Source organism: Mus caroli, chromosome 4 (assembly GCF_900094665.2).
Source record: "Mus caroli chromosome 4, CAROLI_EIJ_v1.1, whole genome shotgun sequence".
Classification (NCBI taxonomy): Eukaryota; Metazoa; Chordata; class Mammalia; order Rodentia; family Muridae; genus Mus; species Mus caroli.
The window spans coordinates 125,643,050-125,659,967 of NC_034573.1; the positions used below are offsets into that span (position 1 = coordinate 125,643,050).

General features: G+C 47.9%; 2 protein-coding genes across 2 annotated transcripts in view; one reads left to right on the top strand and one right to left on the bottom strand.

Annotated features, from left to right (window-relative positions):
• Positions 1-3,150: 3,150 nt before the first annotated feature.
• Pithd1 (PITH domain containing 1) lies at positions 3,151-13,900 on the bottom strand. The gene is made up of 6 exons (XM_021159256.1): positions 13,575-13,900; positions 13,028-13,071; positions 12,578-12,655; positions 6,029-6,133; positions 4,682-4,790; positions 3,151-4,030 (listed from the first exon to the last, which is right to left on the bottom strand). Exons 1-6 carry the CDS (start codon positions 13,770-13,772, stop codon positions 3,929-3,931), a joined length of 636 nt encoding a protein of 211 aa, XP_021014915.1. The 5' UTR covers positions 13,773-13,900; the 3' UTR covers positions 3,151-3,928.
• The window catches only part of LOC110293432 (histone H2A.Z-like), a 15,052-nt gene continuing 11,904 nt past the window's right edge, over positions 13,771-16,918 (top strand). Inside the window, exon 1 of the mRNA XM_021161253.1 lies at positions 13,771-13,973. Coding sequence (XP_021016912.1) covers positions 13,771-13,973 — 203 coding nt within the window. The remainder of the gene's footprint in view (positions 13,974-16,918) is intronic.

The following is a 16,918-nucleotide window of genomic DNA, read 5'->3' on the forward strand; positions in this document are numbered from 1 at the left end:
CCGTTCGAGTCCCGGGAACCCAGCCATCCTGCTGCCGGAAGTAGCCCGGCCAGCAGTACGGAACCCGGAAGCGAGTCCGGCTTTCCAGGTAGAAGCTGCCATGTTGCCCACAGTGGGACCACTCCCTGTGATGCGACGCTGCCACCTACAGCGTCTGGACAGGGCACGGGATTCCCAGATGTCATACCAGCCAAGCCCTCCTGGTGGACCTGCGTCCTGGAGGAGAGGCATTCCTCAGTATTGTTTAGCATAAAGTTAGCCGTCTTCCCATCCCCGTGGAGCAGGGCGCACTTCCAGGTGTGGTCTTGGATGTTCCCCACTGTCTTGTCTCATTAAGATACATTTCACTGCTTAGGTCTCCAGTGCGCAGTATTGTATGCTTAGGCAGTGATATGGTTACTTTAGTGGAACTCTGTGAAGTCTCAGAGATTGCTTCCCTCACAAAACTGGTGAGTGCTTTTAGCCACACGTCTCCTGTCGCACTTTAGATTTGTCTCCTTATTCATCTTGCTTCTTGTTTACCCTCTACACTGTTTCTCAAGCTGTAGCATTATACACCCTGACCTGAAAAGACCTGAGATCACCCCATCCTCCACTCTTATCTTTAAAGATGAGGAAGCTAAGGCTTGGGGAAGGAAGTAAATAAACAGTGACCTCAAGATTACACTGTGATCTCTCCTTCCTGACCGGCTTCCTCAGCTATAAAATGATAATAACCACCTGCTATTTCATCACTTTGCTGTTAAGTTTCAATGAGGCCATGTAAACTTGCTTTGAACACTGTAAAATCACAGTGTGAGAGGCCTTACCCACTTGAAGAAGGACCCTGGGAAAGTCCGTAGGCCGTATCAGGATACTGACACACTGGCAGGGTTGGCTCGGCACAGTCCTTGACAAGTGATGCCTTGCAGGCTGCACAAAATGCCACCAGCTGTGAGCTAAGAACAAAAGGACTTCATTTGGTCACCACTGAGTCACACTGGTAAAGTGAAAATTGGACTTGGAGTCCAGGCTGAGAGACAAGCTGAATTGAAGGACTGAATTGGAGAGAACCTTTAGGGACCAGAAAACAGGAAATGATTCACAGGGGTCCCCTCAGCTGCAGAGGACTTCCAGAGTAACCTACACTAGTTTTTGGTTTGGTTTTGTTTTTTCCCACCCTGCGAACCCAAAGCAATACAAGCTTGGACAACCAACAAAAACACCTCCCTCCAGACAGAGAAGCGGCTTGTTCTCGTATTCAGGTCATAAGATGGTGCTTAAAATATGGAGATCAAGGGACCACAGCAAGCCAAAGACCTAGAAACGGATGTCACAAAAGAAAGGGGATAAAAACCGAGAAGAAAGCAACACAGCTAGCCCCAGTGCCTGCAGAACCCTGCTGGGTTGGTCCGTGGATCAAATACAGCCCCTGTACTTTCTTCACATGAGCCACGGTGGCAAGTGACGCTTCCAATCTTCAGGCTCAGTTCCAGGAGCTACCTGTGAGCACTTAGTGGAACAAATGAGCTAGTATTGCGATGTGTTGGGTGTTGTGTGGGAATGACATGCATCCATGTTTTGAGCACATGTCAGAGAATGAACTCAAGACATCAGTCCTCAGAGCTGGCTACATAAACCAGACTCACCTTCAGCGTACGGAGATGTACCCAACTCTGCGCCTCAAGGACTAGGAATAAAGGTGTGGACCACCACGCCCAGCACTGGGTTACTGAGGCAGTCTCTGGTTTGCTGTTGTATTGTGTACTCCAGTCAAGCTGGCCCGAGGGCTTGAGGGCAATGTCCTGTCTCTGCCTAGCTCACTGTGATCACAGACATGTGCTGTGTCCTGTGGCTTCTCAGCCTGATTCTGGGAATCCAGCTCCGACTTGTCAGGCTTGAGCAGCAAACACTTTTACCCACAGGGCCTTAAGATTTATTTATATGGCCGGGCGTGGTGGCGCACGCCTTTAATCCCAGCACTCGGGAGGCAGAGGCAGGCGGATTTCTGAGTTCGAGGCCAGCCNGGNCTACAAAGTGACCAGGCTGGGCTACACAGAGAAACCCTGTCTCNAAAAACCAAAAAAAAAAAAAAAGATTTATTTATATGTAAGTACACTGTCTTCAGACACTCCAGAAGAGGGCATCAGATCTCATTACAGATGGCTGTGAGCCACCACCATGTGGTTGCTGAGATTTGAACTCAGGACCTCTGGAAGAGCAGCCGGTGCTCTTTACCACTGAGCCATCTCTCCAGCCCCTTATCTTGATGCTAGAAACCCATTCCAGGGCCATGCACATTCTAGGCAAGCACTGTCCCAGAGCTACACCCTCACCAGCAGCCCTTCTAGTCTGGAGGATTTTCTGAAAAGCAGGTTGGAGCAAGTCTGAGGGCACAGAGCACTGTTCACATTCTAGTGTACTTCAGAACCTCGATTCCTAACAACCAAAGACCGTTTCTCAGGATTGGAAGAAAGCGGCAGGATCCTCCGGACAAGGATGGGGTGTTCTTCAGAGCTCTCCAGGGCCAGATGCAACACTTGCTCCCTCACGAGCTCTTCCTGCTTTCAGAAACAGTGGAGTCTCGGATGCTTTCAGCTGCTGGGACTCTTGCCAAGCGTACTGTGTTCACTGAGAAGTAACTGCTCTCAGGATCCACACCCTTACTTCTTGAGGTGCCTCCAGCATCTCTCCTGGGTTTAAGATTGCTGTGTGTGTATGGCTGTTTCATCTGCATGTTACATCTGTGTACCACGTGAATGAAATGTCAACAGCGGCCAAGAGAGAACATCTGATCCCCTGGAACTAGAGTTACAATTGGTACTGAGCCACCATGCCGGTGTTGAGAAGCCAACTCAGGACCTCTGGAAGAGCAGCAAGTGCTCTGAACTAACAAGCCATCTCTCCAGCCCACAGCCTCCCTTGTTTTTACATGTAACTCCACAAGTTACTTCCCCCTTGTGAGAAATGGAACCTAGCTTTCTAACCTCAGCATCCTTTTTACAAAATGCAGAGGCTGAACCCTTCCTGGAGAAACTGATGTAGTCTTTATTTAATTGTGACATGCATGATATACCTAGATCAAAAGCAAACAAGATTCAAGTTCAATTCAGTTGCTAGTGAGATATAGGTTTCACAGCACTACCAAGAGCATAGAGGAAAAGACAGACCTTAAGTCTTTAAGGATTTATTAGGAAGCTCATTAGTCACCATGAATGAAAGCCATGAACAGAAGGAGCAAGGTCTCCAGACTCCAGCACTGGGTTTATAACACGAGTTAGAAGCAGGGAAACACCAAGGAGGTCCCAAGGGGACTCTTTACTGTCTCAGTTTCACCCACACAGGGAAAGGACTTGCAACTATTTGGCTAGGCTGTGTAAGGCCTTCCCCAAGCAGGCACGCGCCAGGAGACTCCTTCCTTTTCAACCACCATTGTGGGACACTTGTGTCTGATATATGACACCAGCTAGGCACCCTGACACGAATGCTGAGCAATGACAGGAGGAGGAGCAAGCAGGGACCTGTGTTTCTAGCTGGAGACCCTCCTGATGGCTGATTCAAACACAAAACTCGGGTTTCAGAAGGATTCCTATGGTCAGGGAAGCGTCCTTTTTGAAAAAGGACAAACCACACAAAAGATCTGCCACAAGCAAAAAGACACGTGGGATCCCGTGGCCACAGACTGGAAAGTGAGCATTATTCATGACTGACAGATGCCCCCCAGCCTAAGACCCAGTTTCTGCAGTGCCTTAGAGAGAGACTGTCCCTTGGCACCCATACCGCTCCTGGTGGTGAGGCGGTTTCCACAGGCCAGGTTCCTGCAGCAACCCCGAGACAAAGCCTGGCCAAAGCTGTGGCAGGCAACTCTTGCTGGAGCATCCTCTGTCCTTCCCAGCAGGTGGTCGCACATCTTCACTAACAGCGCATCTGAGGGAGCCCCAGCTGGCCCTTAAGAAATGAAGTGTGTCTGCGGGGTGACCTGATGCAGCCGGTGGTCTGCTGGGTTGGCTGACGCTTCATAGTTGCAGATGGTCACCTCATGCCGGCGAAGCTACAGGAAAAGGTGGACATGAGGTGGTCAGTGGCCTCTAAAGCACACACCCTGCAGCAGCTTCCGCAGGCTCCCGCCTCGGGAACCGTCTGATGCTCCCTCTGCGGACTCCTTTCATCTTGAGAAGCCAGCAAAGACCACTATCTACTCTCAAGGCTTCTCAGCAGCTGAGAAAATCCAGGCAAGAACAGGAACTTGTCTAAGGAACTTATCATTTTACTGCTGGTGCCCAGAACAAGAGATTGTCAAGAATGTGTGACAGGTGGAACCCATGGCTTCCTGTGTGCTAAGCAAGAGAGCCCTGTAGCAAAATACACATACCACAACACACATATAACCATGTATATACACACATGAAATTGAAATATATGAATAATAAAAGAAAACTTATAGTCTATCCACTGAAGAAGTTATGATGAAATCTAAAGGAGCCAGGTACTGAGGAAGCAGAGGCAGTGGATCTGTGAGAGCCAGGCAAGACTGGTCCACATAATGAATGTTAGGCCACCTGTGGCTATATAATGACAGCCCGACACAAACAAACAAACCAAAGGAACATCGTGAACAGATGGAGCAGCCAGCCCCTCCCTTGTTCCTGCCCTTGGCGTGCCCACTCCATGGTGTAGACACACATTTACCAATCTCTTTTACCTCAGTCCACTCTCCCCGCAGGCCAATATAAAAGATCTTCGTCGTATCTGCTCCAAAGTTTTTTGAAATATGAATGGAAAGATGATAGACATTTGAAAATCGGGAGATTCTAGAGGATGGAAAAGGAAGCAGGAGAGAAGACACAGGTTACCACATGGTCTGCATCTCGCCACCAGGGACGATAACAGTTCAGTGCAAATTGCAGGCAAATACCAGGACACTTGCTCCTTCATCGCAAGGCTCCTTCATCGCAGCAAGTAATGAAGCAACCATGTGCTAAGCACCTGTCAGACCTGGCCTGAGGCAGGAAGGACAGAGAGACATGTGGCATATGCCATCACTATAACCAGAAGGCAGAGGCAGGGGAATTACAAGTTTAACGTCAACTTGGGGACGTTAAACAAGTGAATTCCAGCCCAGCCAAGGATACATGGCAAGACTGTCTGGGAGAAAAAAAAAAAAAGAAGAAAGAAGGAAGGAAGGAAGGCAGGTGGGTTGGAGAGATGGCTCAGCACTTAAGAGCACTGATGGCTCTTCTAGAGGTCCTGAGTTCAATTCCCAGCAACCACATGGTGGCTCACAACCATCTGTAGTGGAATCTTTTCTCGTATGTCTGAGAGAGCAACAGTGTACTCACATATACAAAATAAATAAATCTTAAAAAAAAAAAAAAAGGGCTGGTGAGATGGCTCAGTGGGTAAGAGCACCCGACTGCTCTTCCGAAGGTCAGGAGTTCAAATCCCAGCAACCACATGGTGGCTCACAACCATCCGCAACGAGATCTGGCTCCCTCTTCTGGAGTGTCTGAAGACAGCTACAGTGTACTTACATATAATAAATAAATCTTAAAAAAAAAAAAAAAAAGAAAGGACAGTGCTCCTAATGTCAAGGAACAGGAAGGTGGGTGACAAAGCAGGGTTCTAAGCCATGCTTATTGTGTTGATTTCACTAAAGAAGGGACCAGGTGGGTGCAGGTGACTGAGTCCGCCTAAGCCTACTTTGCAGAGGAATTCTGTAAACACCTTTCTTAAGCCATACTAGCTGCTCACCCAGGACTGCTCAATACTTCAAAGTCAACAATCTCTGCCAAGAGCAGCCACGCCAAGGATCAAGCTTTCTCTGCTGTTTTAACTCATTTCCAATACTCAGAGATTCAGACACTGGACAAAGCACAGAGGCAAGCACACAGGCTGCACGCTCACTGCAGGTGAAGAGCCACGAGCAGGCAGCACGCCTCCGGGAAGACAGATACAGGAGGACAGAGTTCAATGCTGGCTGGGCTATAGATCAAGACCATCTCCAGAAGGAAATGAAGGAAAGGCAGTGGAGGAGGGGTGCCACGCTTACTTCGTAGCATATTCTAATTCTCCTGTAACGTCTCGGTTCAGACTGAAGGTCTGGTCTGGCTCCCTTTCTGTATCATCAAATGACATCTGTGGAATGTTCTTGTACCTGATGGGGAGAAAAAAGAAGAAATGTCAAGGGATATACATTATGAAATTTTTCAGTGTTTTAAAACTCCCTGATGACTACTTAGCTAGCTTCAGTTCCATCAAAAGATCCAAGTTAGGATCAGAATGGCACTCTCCTGGCATTTACACACAAACGTCCGATGACTACAAAGCTCAAAGCCTGCCGGCAGCCCTGGCTATGAAGGAGACCAAAGCAGGACTGCTTAGGCAGAGTTCATTCTGGGTACCTCGGGCAACAGAGCAAGATCCCACCTTAAAAGAAAAAAGAGAAAAGAAAGGGAGACTGGGAAGGAGAAGCAAGAAAAGAGCTAGGCTCCAAAGCCCAAGTTAGGGGCGTTGTTGAGTGGCTTGAGATCCTGGGTAACGGGCAGGGGCTGCCCAGAGAAGCATGAACTCGGCACATTCAGCCCGCACCGAGACGTGAGGCAATACAGCAGCTTACTCTGCAGAAACACCTGAGACACAGTTATAGATAAGAGCAGGCAGCTCAACAAGCAAAACAGCACTGAACAACGTCATATTATCCTTTCCTCCTTTTTTTTTCCTTTCCCCCCTCCCCCTCACTCTCTTCTTTCTCTTTTGGACATAGGGTCTCTCCATTATATAGCCTTGGCTGTCCTAAAACTTGCTAGGTAGACCAGGCTGGCCCTGAACTCAAGAAATCCACCTGCCTCTGCCTTCAAATGCTGAAATTAAAAGCTTATGCCACAATGCCCAGCAATGTTTCTTAAAATACTACAATGAGGGTTTTTGTTTTGTTTTGAGATCTATTTATTTATTAACATTTATTTATTTATTTATTATATGTAAGTACACTGTAGCTGTCTCCAGACACTCCAGAAGTGGGCATCAGATTTCATTATGGATGGTTGTGAGCCACCATGTGGTTGCTGGGATTTGAACTCAGGACCTTTGGAAGAGCAGTCAGCGCTCTTAACCTCTGAGCCATCTCACCAGCCAGATTTCTTTATTTATTATGTGAGTACATTGTTGCTGTCTAGACACACATCAGAAGAGAGCATCAGATCTCATTACAGATGGTTGTGAGCCACCATGTGGTTGCTGGGATTTAAACTCATGACCTTCGGAAGAGCAGTCAATGCTCTTAACCGCTGAGCCATTGCTCCAGCCCCAATCAGGGGGTTCTAATTCAAAAACAGTATGTAAAGGCCGGGTGTGGTGGTGCTCGCCTTTAATCCCAGCACTGGGGAGGCAGAGGCAGAGGCAGGCAGATTTCTGAGTTTGAAGCCAGCCTGGTCTACAAAGTGAGTTCCAGGACAGCCAGGGCTACACAGAGAAACCCTGTCTCGAAAAACCTTAAAAAAAAAAAAAAAAGAGTACATAATAAGACCACAAACTCATAAAAGGCTTTGGAAAGTTAAGATAAAACTGCCAGTAAAGGGGGGCTGGAGAGATGGCTCTGCAGGTAAGAACACTGACTGCTCTTCTGTAGGTCCTAAGTTCAAATCCCAGCAACCACATGGTTGCTCACAACCACCCATAATGAGATCTGATGCCCTCTTCTGGTGCATCTGAAGACAGCTACAGTGTACTTATTTACTAATAATAAGTAAATCTTTGGGTCAGAGCGAGCAGGGACTGAGAGAGTGGGGGTTGACTGGAGTCAATGGGGTTGACCGGAGTAAGCAGGTCCTAAATTCAATTCCTAACAACCACATGAAGACTCACAACCATCTATCTGTACACCGTACAGCTACAGTGTACTCATATACATAAAATAAACAAATAAATCTTTAAAAGAAACTGCCAGTAAAGAAAATATTAACTAACAAATTCTGAAGCGCTCAGCTCCGTGTCACTTCAAGGTATCTGACTGACACACCCACAAAGGAAGAGTGACACATTCACTGCAGCAGAATGTGTGTCACTAAAGAAGGCAGGTGTTTGCTTCAAAGTGTTTCTGAGACCTGTCCACAGCACGGTAATGACAGTGAGCATTCACGAGCAGCATTATGAGGCAGGGCAGCACTGTAGTTAAACATCCAGGCTTCCATTTTCAGAGAGACAGACAGTGCAGCAAGCTGGTGAACAGTGTGCCGAAGCACACAAGGAAGTCAACTGAAGCCCAAAAGAGAACATAATCTGATTAAAGAGCAGGCAAAGGACCTGAAAACTCTTCTCAAAAAAACATGCAAACTGTCTGTGATGACACATGCTTGTAATCCTAGCACTGAGAACCAGGAAGATCCCGAGTTTGAGGTCAATCTGGGTTATACAGTAAGCCCTGTCCCAAAATCCCATAAAGAAACTATTCAAGAAGCCAACAGGAATAAGAAAAATGTTCAGAGTCACTAACCAAGAAAATGCAAATCTAAACCAGGGGCTATCTACCATCTTATCCTCTCAGAATGGTTACTACCAAAAAGAAAAGGAAGAAATACTAGGGGCTGGAGAGATGACTCAGTGGTTAAGAGTACTGGCTGCTTTTTCAGAGGTCCTGAGTTCAATTCCCAGCAACCACATGGTGGCTCACAACCGTCTATAATGGGATCCAGTGCCCTCTTCTGGTGTAGCTGAAGTCAGCAACAGTAACAGTGTACTCATATATAAACAAATAAATCTTTAAAAAAAAAAAAAGAAAGAAAGAAAAAAGAAACGAACACTAACGAGGAAGCAAAGAAAGGGGAACACACAACATCGTGGACAGGAATGCAAACTAGAGGTGTCATTATGGGAAGTTCTTTAAAAACCAACCAACTAAACAAAACCCAAGCAAACAGGAAACAGAAATACCATCTGATCTAACAATTCCCTTACTGAGTAAATACCCAGAGGAAAGGGGCCAAGCCGGGAGCCGGGAGCCAGGTGCACGCCCACTGCCATCTGCTGCTTATTACAGTGCCATTCAGTGTCCAACAGACCCAACCTCAGTGCTCTCAGCAGATGAATGGAGAGAGAAAATGGGACATAAGTACACTATGGGACGCTATTCAGTTATAAAAAGAATGAAATCTGTCATTTGATGCAATGTAGCCAAGCTTAGAGGATATTACGCTAAGTAAAATAACACAAGACAAATGATGAATGCTCTCACACATGCAGGAGCAAAGCAGGTTGACCTCACAGACACAAGAGCAGAGAAGCGACTACCAGAGCCTGAGGTGTGCTGGAGCACAGAGGAAGAAGCTAACTAGTACACGATGCAGCTAGGTGGAAGTAACACCCTCTGGTGCCCTGTAGGACAGCAGGACTCCTATGGCTAACAACTGACTACCAGGCATGGAAGACTGACACAGGAAAACAGCCACACATTTGAGACCAGTATATGCTACAGAATAAGATTCCCCTCTGGAAAAACCAAAACAAAGCCTTAAGAAAATCTACTTAGGCTGGAGAGATGGCTTAGTGGTTAAGAGCATGGACTGCTCTTCCAGAGGTCTTAAGTTCAAATCCCAGCAACCACATGGTGGCTCACAACCATCTGTGATGAGATCTGATGCCCTCTTCTGGTGTGTCTGAAGACAGCTACAGTGTACTTACATATAATAAATCTTTAGAGAGAGAGAGAGAGAGAGAGAGAGAGAGAGAGAAAACACACGAGAGCGAGCACCGGGTGGTGGTGCACGCCCTTATTCCCAGTACTTTGGAGGCAGAGGCAAGCAGATTTCTGAGTTCAAGGCCAGCCTGCTCTACAGAATGAGTTCCAGGACAGCCAGGGCTACACAGAGAAATCCTGTGTTGAAAACCCCAACAAACAAAAAAACAAACAAACAAACAAAGACAATACAAAACAACAATTAAAAAACCAACTAACCAAAGGCCTGCCAGGTGTGGTGGTACATACTTTCAATCCCAGCACTCAGGGAGCAGATCCAGGCAGGCCTGGTCTACAGAGGGAGTTCCAGGACAGCCAGGGCTACAGAGAAACCCTGTGAAAGAAAGGGGGGAGGGAGGGCAGGAAAGGAAGGAGGGAGAGAGAAAGGAAGAGAGAGGAGTGGAAGGGGAGAGAGAGAGAGGGCAGGAGGAAGGGAGAAAGAGGGCAACACTAAGGGACTGGAGCTGTGTCTCTGAGGTTAAGAGCAATCATTTTGGGTTCCCAGTCCCTACACGGTGACTCACAACAACCAGTAACTCAGGTTCTAGGGGATCCAGCATCTTCTTACAGGGTTTCTCTGTGTAGCCCTGGCTGTCCTGGAACTCACTCTGTAGACCAGGCTGTCCTTGAACTCAGAAATCCGCCTGCCTCTGCCTCCCAAGTGCTGGGACTAAAGGCATGCGCCACCACACCCGGCCAGCCTCCTCTTCTGACCTCTCTAGGTTACTGCACACAGGTGGTGCACATGCATAATTACATAGTCTCAGGCATACACACATATCCATGAGATAAATCAAAGCATAGAGATAAACAGTGTCTCTAAGTCATGGAGCAGCTAGCAAGGATGAGCTAGCTCACTTTGCTCCACAGACCATACTCTTAACCAGAGAGACACAGGGAGAGAGCAGCTTGCTCCAGTCAAGTCAACCTGCCCCCAGGAACTAAGTATCCAAAAAGCATCAGATCAAACACCCACTTCCTTTCAAATGATTCCACAGAGACAAGCTTCGAAAGATTGGTTTTATTGTTTTTATTTATGTGTGTTTCTGTGTGGGTGAACACCTACAGGTGTGTGCAACAAGGCGGCCGGAAGAAGGTGTTTGATAGCTTGGAGTTGGAGCTACAGATGAGTGTAAGCCACTGAGTGTGGGCACCAGGAATGAACTTTGATCCTCTCCAAGAGTGACAGGGACTGGACCTGGGACTTCACCTGTGCTAAGTCCCCTCCCACTGAGCTACACAACCTTAGCTCCAAATTGAATTTGATATTATATTAAAACTTTTACAAATGTTTTGTTACAACAGGGTGTCATTCCGTAGCCCAGATCGGCCTGGAGCTCATTATATAGCCCCAACTAGTCTAAAATTCTCAGCAATCCTATCTTAGCCTTCCAAGTGCTAAGATTATAGGCATGAAATACTGTACCTAGCTTCTATTTTTTTTCTTAAGATTTATTATGTGGGGAACTGGTGAGACGGCTCAGCGGGTAAGAGCACTGACTGTTCTTCCCAAGGTCCTGAGTTCAAATCCCAGCAACCACATGGTGGCTCACAACCATCCCTAATAAGATCTGATGCCTTCTTCTGGTGTCTCTAAAGACAGCTATAGTGTACTTACATATAATAATAAATAAAAACTTTAAAAAAGATTATTATGTGTGTGTCTGTGTAGGCTTGTGTGCATGCATCACATGCATGCAGGTGACCAAGGACTGGAGCTACAGGCAACTGTGAGCCACTTGGTGTGTGTGCTGGGAATCAAATCTGAGTCCTTTGCAAGAGCGTTAAGAACTCTCAATCACTGAACCCTCTCTCTTCTCTCCGGTCCCTTCAGTTATCATTTCATGTATCTGAGTGCTTGCATGTGTGCCTGTATTTAAAAAAAAGAAACAGACCGTTTGGGACCTGCAGCTAGGTTAAGGAAACTGCAAAGTCATCACCAGCAGGCCTCAGCTTTGCACTCTCTCAGTGAATGGTGCCACGTCAGCACTTGGAAGAGATAAGCAGCTGGCCCCAAGGATGTTCACGCCGGGGATGAGGCTCAGTGGCAGAGCAGGTATCTCACACTCACAAGGCCTATGAGTTCTATCCCCAGCAGCACACACAACACACAAAAAAAGTCAGCTGGGTAGGGTAGCTTTCAGAANACAGAGGAAGGCAGATCTCTGTGACTTCCAGGACAGCCTGGTCTACATAACGAGAATCTGTCTCACAGGAAAGTCAGCTGGGCATGGTGGCGCCCATTTGTAACTTGGGAGGTAGGAGTTCAGAAGACAAGAGATCCTGTCACAAAAATGAAGGCGCGCACGCGCGTGTGTGTATGTATATATGAATATATACATACACACATATACATATATCTTAAATTATTTATGTAACTAATTCAAGAAGCCCTACATGCATTTCAATGTAACTAAGAACAAGGCCAACCTGTTGCTGAACTCATAATTCTCCTGCCTTATCTTCCTGAGTGCTAGGATTGAAGTGTGTACTGCCACAGCCAGCCTGCCCAATGTGTGTGTGTGTGTGTGTGTGTGGTATATGCATAAAGAGGTCAATGGTGGCTGTCAAGTGTCCTCCTTTCTCGCTCTTCACCTTATTCCCTTTCGACAGGGTCTCTCTTTGAACTTGGAGCTAGGCTGACCTCCAACAAGCCCTTGCAATTCTGCTCTCTCCACTGTCCACAGAATGGTGGCCTACCAGTGGTTTTTTTTTTTTTACCTGGATGTCGGGGATTTGAACTCTGATCCCCCATACTTGATGCAGCAAGCCCTCTAACCCACTGAGCCATCTCCATATCCCTGGAATAAAATATACCAGCAAAAGCCAGGTGGGAGTCTCCCAAGGGCCGCAGCCCTCACTACTCACAGTCTCATCTCCGAGGGGTGCGAGTCATCGTCCTCGCCCATTATGATGACGCCTTTCAGCTTGACATTGCCCGTAAACCTGCCAGAATTCCAAAGAGAAGGTTGTCTACCTGGGATTGAACCCCGAGGGCCAGCAGCCGTGTGACTCTGTCAAGACCCTTCCCTTTTAGCTCAGCTGACTCATCTGCCACCTGTAGTCCTTCCAAAGTCCCTGTCATTCCATACCTCCAAGAAATTTAATCACCTCAATTATTAATTCGACAAATGCATCTGTTTGCAGTCACACACACACACAAGCTCCTATACTTTCTTTCTCAAACCCACCAAAGGAAATCTAGCCCATTTCTAGACACAGGTGTGCACTCTTGACATAGCCATCAAATGAAGCCATCAGAAGAGACAACTGGGTACAGCCCAGTTTGCCTGAGGCAAGCACCAAGGAGATACTTACGGGATATTAAACAGGAGCTCTTCGTCCGCATCACTTTCAACAAACTGCGGTGCATGGGGAGGAAGCAACAGATATCTGCTGAGAAACTACAATTTCAGGCTTCTGGCCTCCCTGTTCTACAAACTGAGTTGCGATGCAAATGGACCTGTCCCACCAACCCGTGGCCAGATCCTCAGAGCTGGGAGATGCCCAGTCTCCGTGTTCTAATCACCACGGCCCCTCTTAGAGGGATTCTAATGGGGGGTTTCCCAGGCTGCGAACTTAAAAGACCAGTGCTTCTGTGTACCCTTCTGGGGAACCTTCAAATGGCTCTCAAAGGGGTCTGGGTTCCAGGTTAGAAGTATGGATCGCGACCCCAGGCCAGGTGAGGCCATCGGACGGCCATCTGGACCAATGGTCAGAGGGAGAGACAGCAGTCCTCTCTGCTCTCCTCCCTCACATGCCCTCGCCGCCTCGGAAGGGAGGCAAAGCGCCCACCTTGCTCCTCTGGGCCTCAGTTTCCCTGTCTGTCTACCCTGCGAGGCCTCGGGGCTCCCGGGCCGCCCACCTTGGAGCGGTCCGTCCGCTCCTCCCACGGCTTGAAGACGCCGCGGCCGCTGCCCTCGCGGCTCTCGTTGAGGCACTGCAGTCGCTCCAGGTCGATGCGCAGGTACAGCCCGTAGGCCAGGCCGCGCTGCTCGGGCGGCTCCTCGCGCTCAGCGGCGCAGCGACAGCCGCCCCCGCCGTGGCTGTGGCCGTGCGACATGGCGACGCCGCCCGTCGGCTCGCCTGTGACTCCCTCGGCACCGCCGCTCACCCGGGGCTCACTCGGCTCCGCGCCGACCGCCAAGCGCCGCCACCGAAGCGTCGTAAAAGGCGCCCCTGCGCGGCGCATGCGCGCGCGGCCCAGAGGGCGGGGCCGGGAGGGATTGACGTGGACCTGCGCCAGCAGAGCTGGACGCTGGCGGTGTCGCTCAGTGGTACCGTTCAAGCGTGGAAACTGTAGGGCTGGGGACGCGTGGCAGGGACGCGAATCCTCCCCTCCTGAGCCAAAGCGTGCGCTTTCTTCCCTAGCGGCCACCTTTCTCCCGAGTGGTGGATAAGGCGGGGCCGACAGCACAGCAAAGCTTGCCTCCTCTCTCCCCCTGACGCCCTGTTAACCTCATCTGTCTTCCCCCTATTTTCTCCCGCCTTTTTTCCTTCTCTGTCTCCTTTCTCCGCCTTTCCTTCCATTTTTTTAAAGGCCGTTTCTCATATGCCCCAGGCTGACCTCATGTACCTTCAACTCCTGACCCTCCTGCCTCCAAATCCCAAATTCAGGGATTAAAGGCACGCACCACCAAATCTAGTGTTAGATTTCGTTAGTTACATTTATTATATATCTATCGTCTGTCTATCTATCTATTTGGTGTCTTCTGTGGCTTATCTCGCGCTCTCCCTTAATAAAGTCTTACTACCTAGTTTTGGCTGGAACTATCTAGTGAGCCTGGAACTCACTGTGTAGATCAGACTGGCATAAAACTCAACAGAAATCCATCTGCCTCCGCCTCCGGGGCGTTGGGATTGAAGGCATGGGCCATCCTGCTCAGCAGCATCATATTTTTTGGATGCAGTATCACTGGACTCGAGGCTCACCATTTAGACTAGGCTAACTGGTCAGCGAGCTTCTAGGCTCCACCCTCCAAAGCTGGGCTTGCTGCTGGGCCTGTGCTTGGCTTTTATGTGACTGCTGGGGATTTGAACTCTGCCCTTGTGTTTCCACAGCAAGTGCTCTTAGCCGCTGAGTCATCTTCATAGCCCACAGCTACCTTCTTGAAAGAAGGTATACTTACCACCAGACCTGGGGTGAAAATGCTGGGTCTGTCCCTGAAGGTGTGACACTATGAAAATATCACCATTTCATATTCTGAGTCTTTTTCCTCTGTTCCGTGGACAGGATAGTATCTGTTGAGTAGTCACACTGAATAGTAAATGAAGAATGTGATTCAAGAACTCAACATGTGGGCTGGAGAGATGGTTCAGTGGTTAAGAGCACTGACTGCTCTTCCAGAGGTCCTGCATTCAATTCCCAGCAACCACATGGTGGCTNACAACCACCTGTAATGGGATCAATGCCCTCTTCTGGTGTGTCTAAAGACAGCTACAGTGTACTCATATCAATAAAATAAATCTTGAAAAAAAAAAAAAAAGCCAGGCACAGTGGAGCACACCTTTAATCCCAGCACTCGGGAAGCAGACTAAGTTCGAGGCTATCCTGGTCTACAAAGTGAGTTCCAGGACAGCCAGGGCTATACAGAGAAACCCTGTCTCAAACCCCCCCCCCAAAAAAAAAAAAAAACAACTCAACATGTAAGGTGGTGGCACACACCTTTAGTCCTGGCACTCAGGATGCAGAGGCAGGCCAATTTCATAGTTTGAAGCCAGCCTGGTCTATAAAACGAGTGTCAGGATAGCCAATGCTATCCAGAGAAACACTGTCTTGAAAAACAAACAAACAAAACACNTGGGTGTGGTGATTTTGGCTGGAAAGCCGGCAACGGACCAGCAACGGCAACAGAGAGGAAGATCTCACATTCAAGGTCATGCTAGGCAAATAGACCCTGTCTCAAAACCAAAACAGACAACACAGTGCAGTGAATGGCTAACACAGGTGAAGTATACAATTTGTTCATTACCTCTGTGCAGTCTAAACACTGGTACTTACTAGAAGTGTGGTGCTGGGCAGGTGACTGAACCCCTACCCTTAGGCTGCCATCCCATCTGATACGTCAAGGACCTTTGGTTTCCATTTTGAGTCTTGTGTTCACATGGAATGACTTTCATATTGTCGAAGTCAAAAGAACTGAAAGTCAGAGTTGGAGAGATGGCTCAGTGGTTAAGAGCACTGACTGCTCTTCCGGAAGTGCTGAGTTCAAATCGAAGCAGCGACATGGTGGATCACAACCATCTGTCATGAGATCTGAAGCGCCCTTCTGGTGTGTCTCTAGACAGCTTCAGTGTACTTAGATATAATAATAAATAAATCTTAAAAAAAAAGAAATCTTAAAAAAAAAAACAAAAACAAAGTATTGTACTTCCTTCCTCCTTCACCCAGGTGAGAAACCCGGAGGGTACCGAGAAAGTTGTAGACCTTTCTGAAGACCTTCTTTCCCTTCACAGTTGTCTCGGGAGTGCCTAAACTAAGTTAGTGAAGAACAGCCCCCAAACATGTCCATTCAGATGTATTTCGGACATGCTCTTCCATTTAATGGGCAAGCTGCATTCTCCTTCAGAACAGCTCAAGGTCATGAATTACTCCTGCTTGTCCATAACGGTCTCTGGCATTGTCCTAAGTATAATATGCAATTCTTCCTGTGTGCATCATTGTGTTTGTGTGTGTGTGTGTGTGTGTGTGTGTGTGTGTGTGTGTGTGCAGATTCACATACCCACGTGTGCCAGTGTGGAAGACACAAGTTGACTTTGGAGGTCAGACCCAACTTTTTTTGTACATTTTAAAGAATTTGTGTGTGGGAGGCTGGGTACACAGGAGTGCAGGAGCCTGCAGAGGACAGAGCAAGCATCAGATCCCTAGAGCTGGAGTAACAGGTGCTTGTGAGCTACCTAGTGTCAATGCTGGGAACTGAACTTGGGTCCTGCAACTAAATAGCATGTGCTGTAATTGCTGGGCCACCTTTCTGGCTTTTTGTTTTTTTTTTTTAAAGACAGGGTCTTGGAGCTAGAGAGATGGCTCAGCAGTAAAGAGTATTGACTGCTCTTTCAGAGGTCCTGAGTTCAAATCCCAGCAACCACATGGTGGCTCACAGCCATCTGTGATGGGACCCAGTGGTCTCTTCTGGTGTGTCTGAAGACAGACAGTGTAGTCTTTATTTTATTTTATTTTATTTATTTATTTATTTTTTTTTTTTTGGTTTT

Excerpts from the sequence above, each read along its gene's own strand:
- Pithd1 (XM_021159256.1), bottom strand. The coding sequence starts at position 13,772 with ATGTCGCACGGCCACAGCCACGGCGGGGGCGGCTGTCGCTGCGCCGCT. Across the intron at positions 6,134-12,577 it reads CACCCCTCGGAGATGAGACT|GTACAAGAACATTCCACAGA; the intron begins GTGAGTAGTGAG and ends TCTCCCCATCAG. Across the intron at positions 4,031-4,681 it reads TGCGGGGAGAGTGGACTGAG|CTTCGCCGGCATGAGGTGAC; the intron begins GTAAAAGAGATT and ends CTTTTCCTGTAG.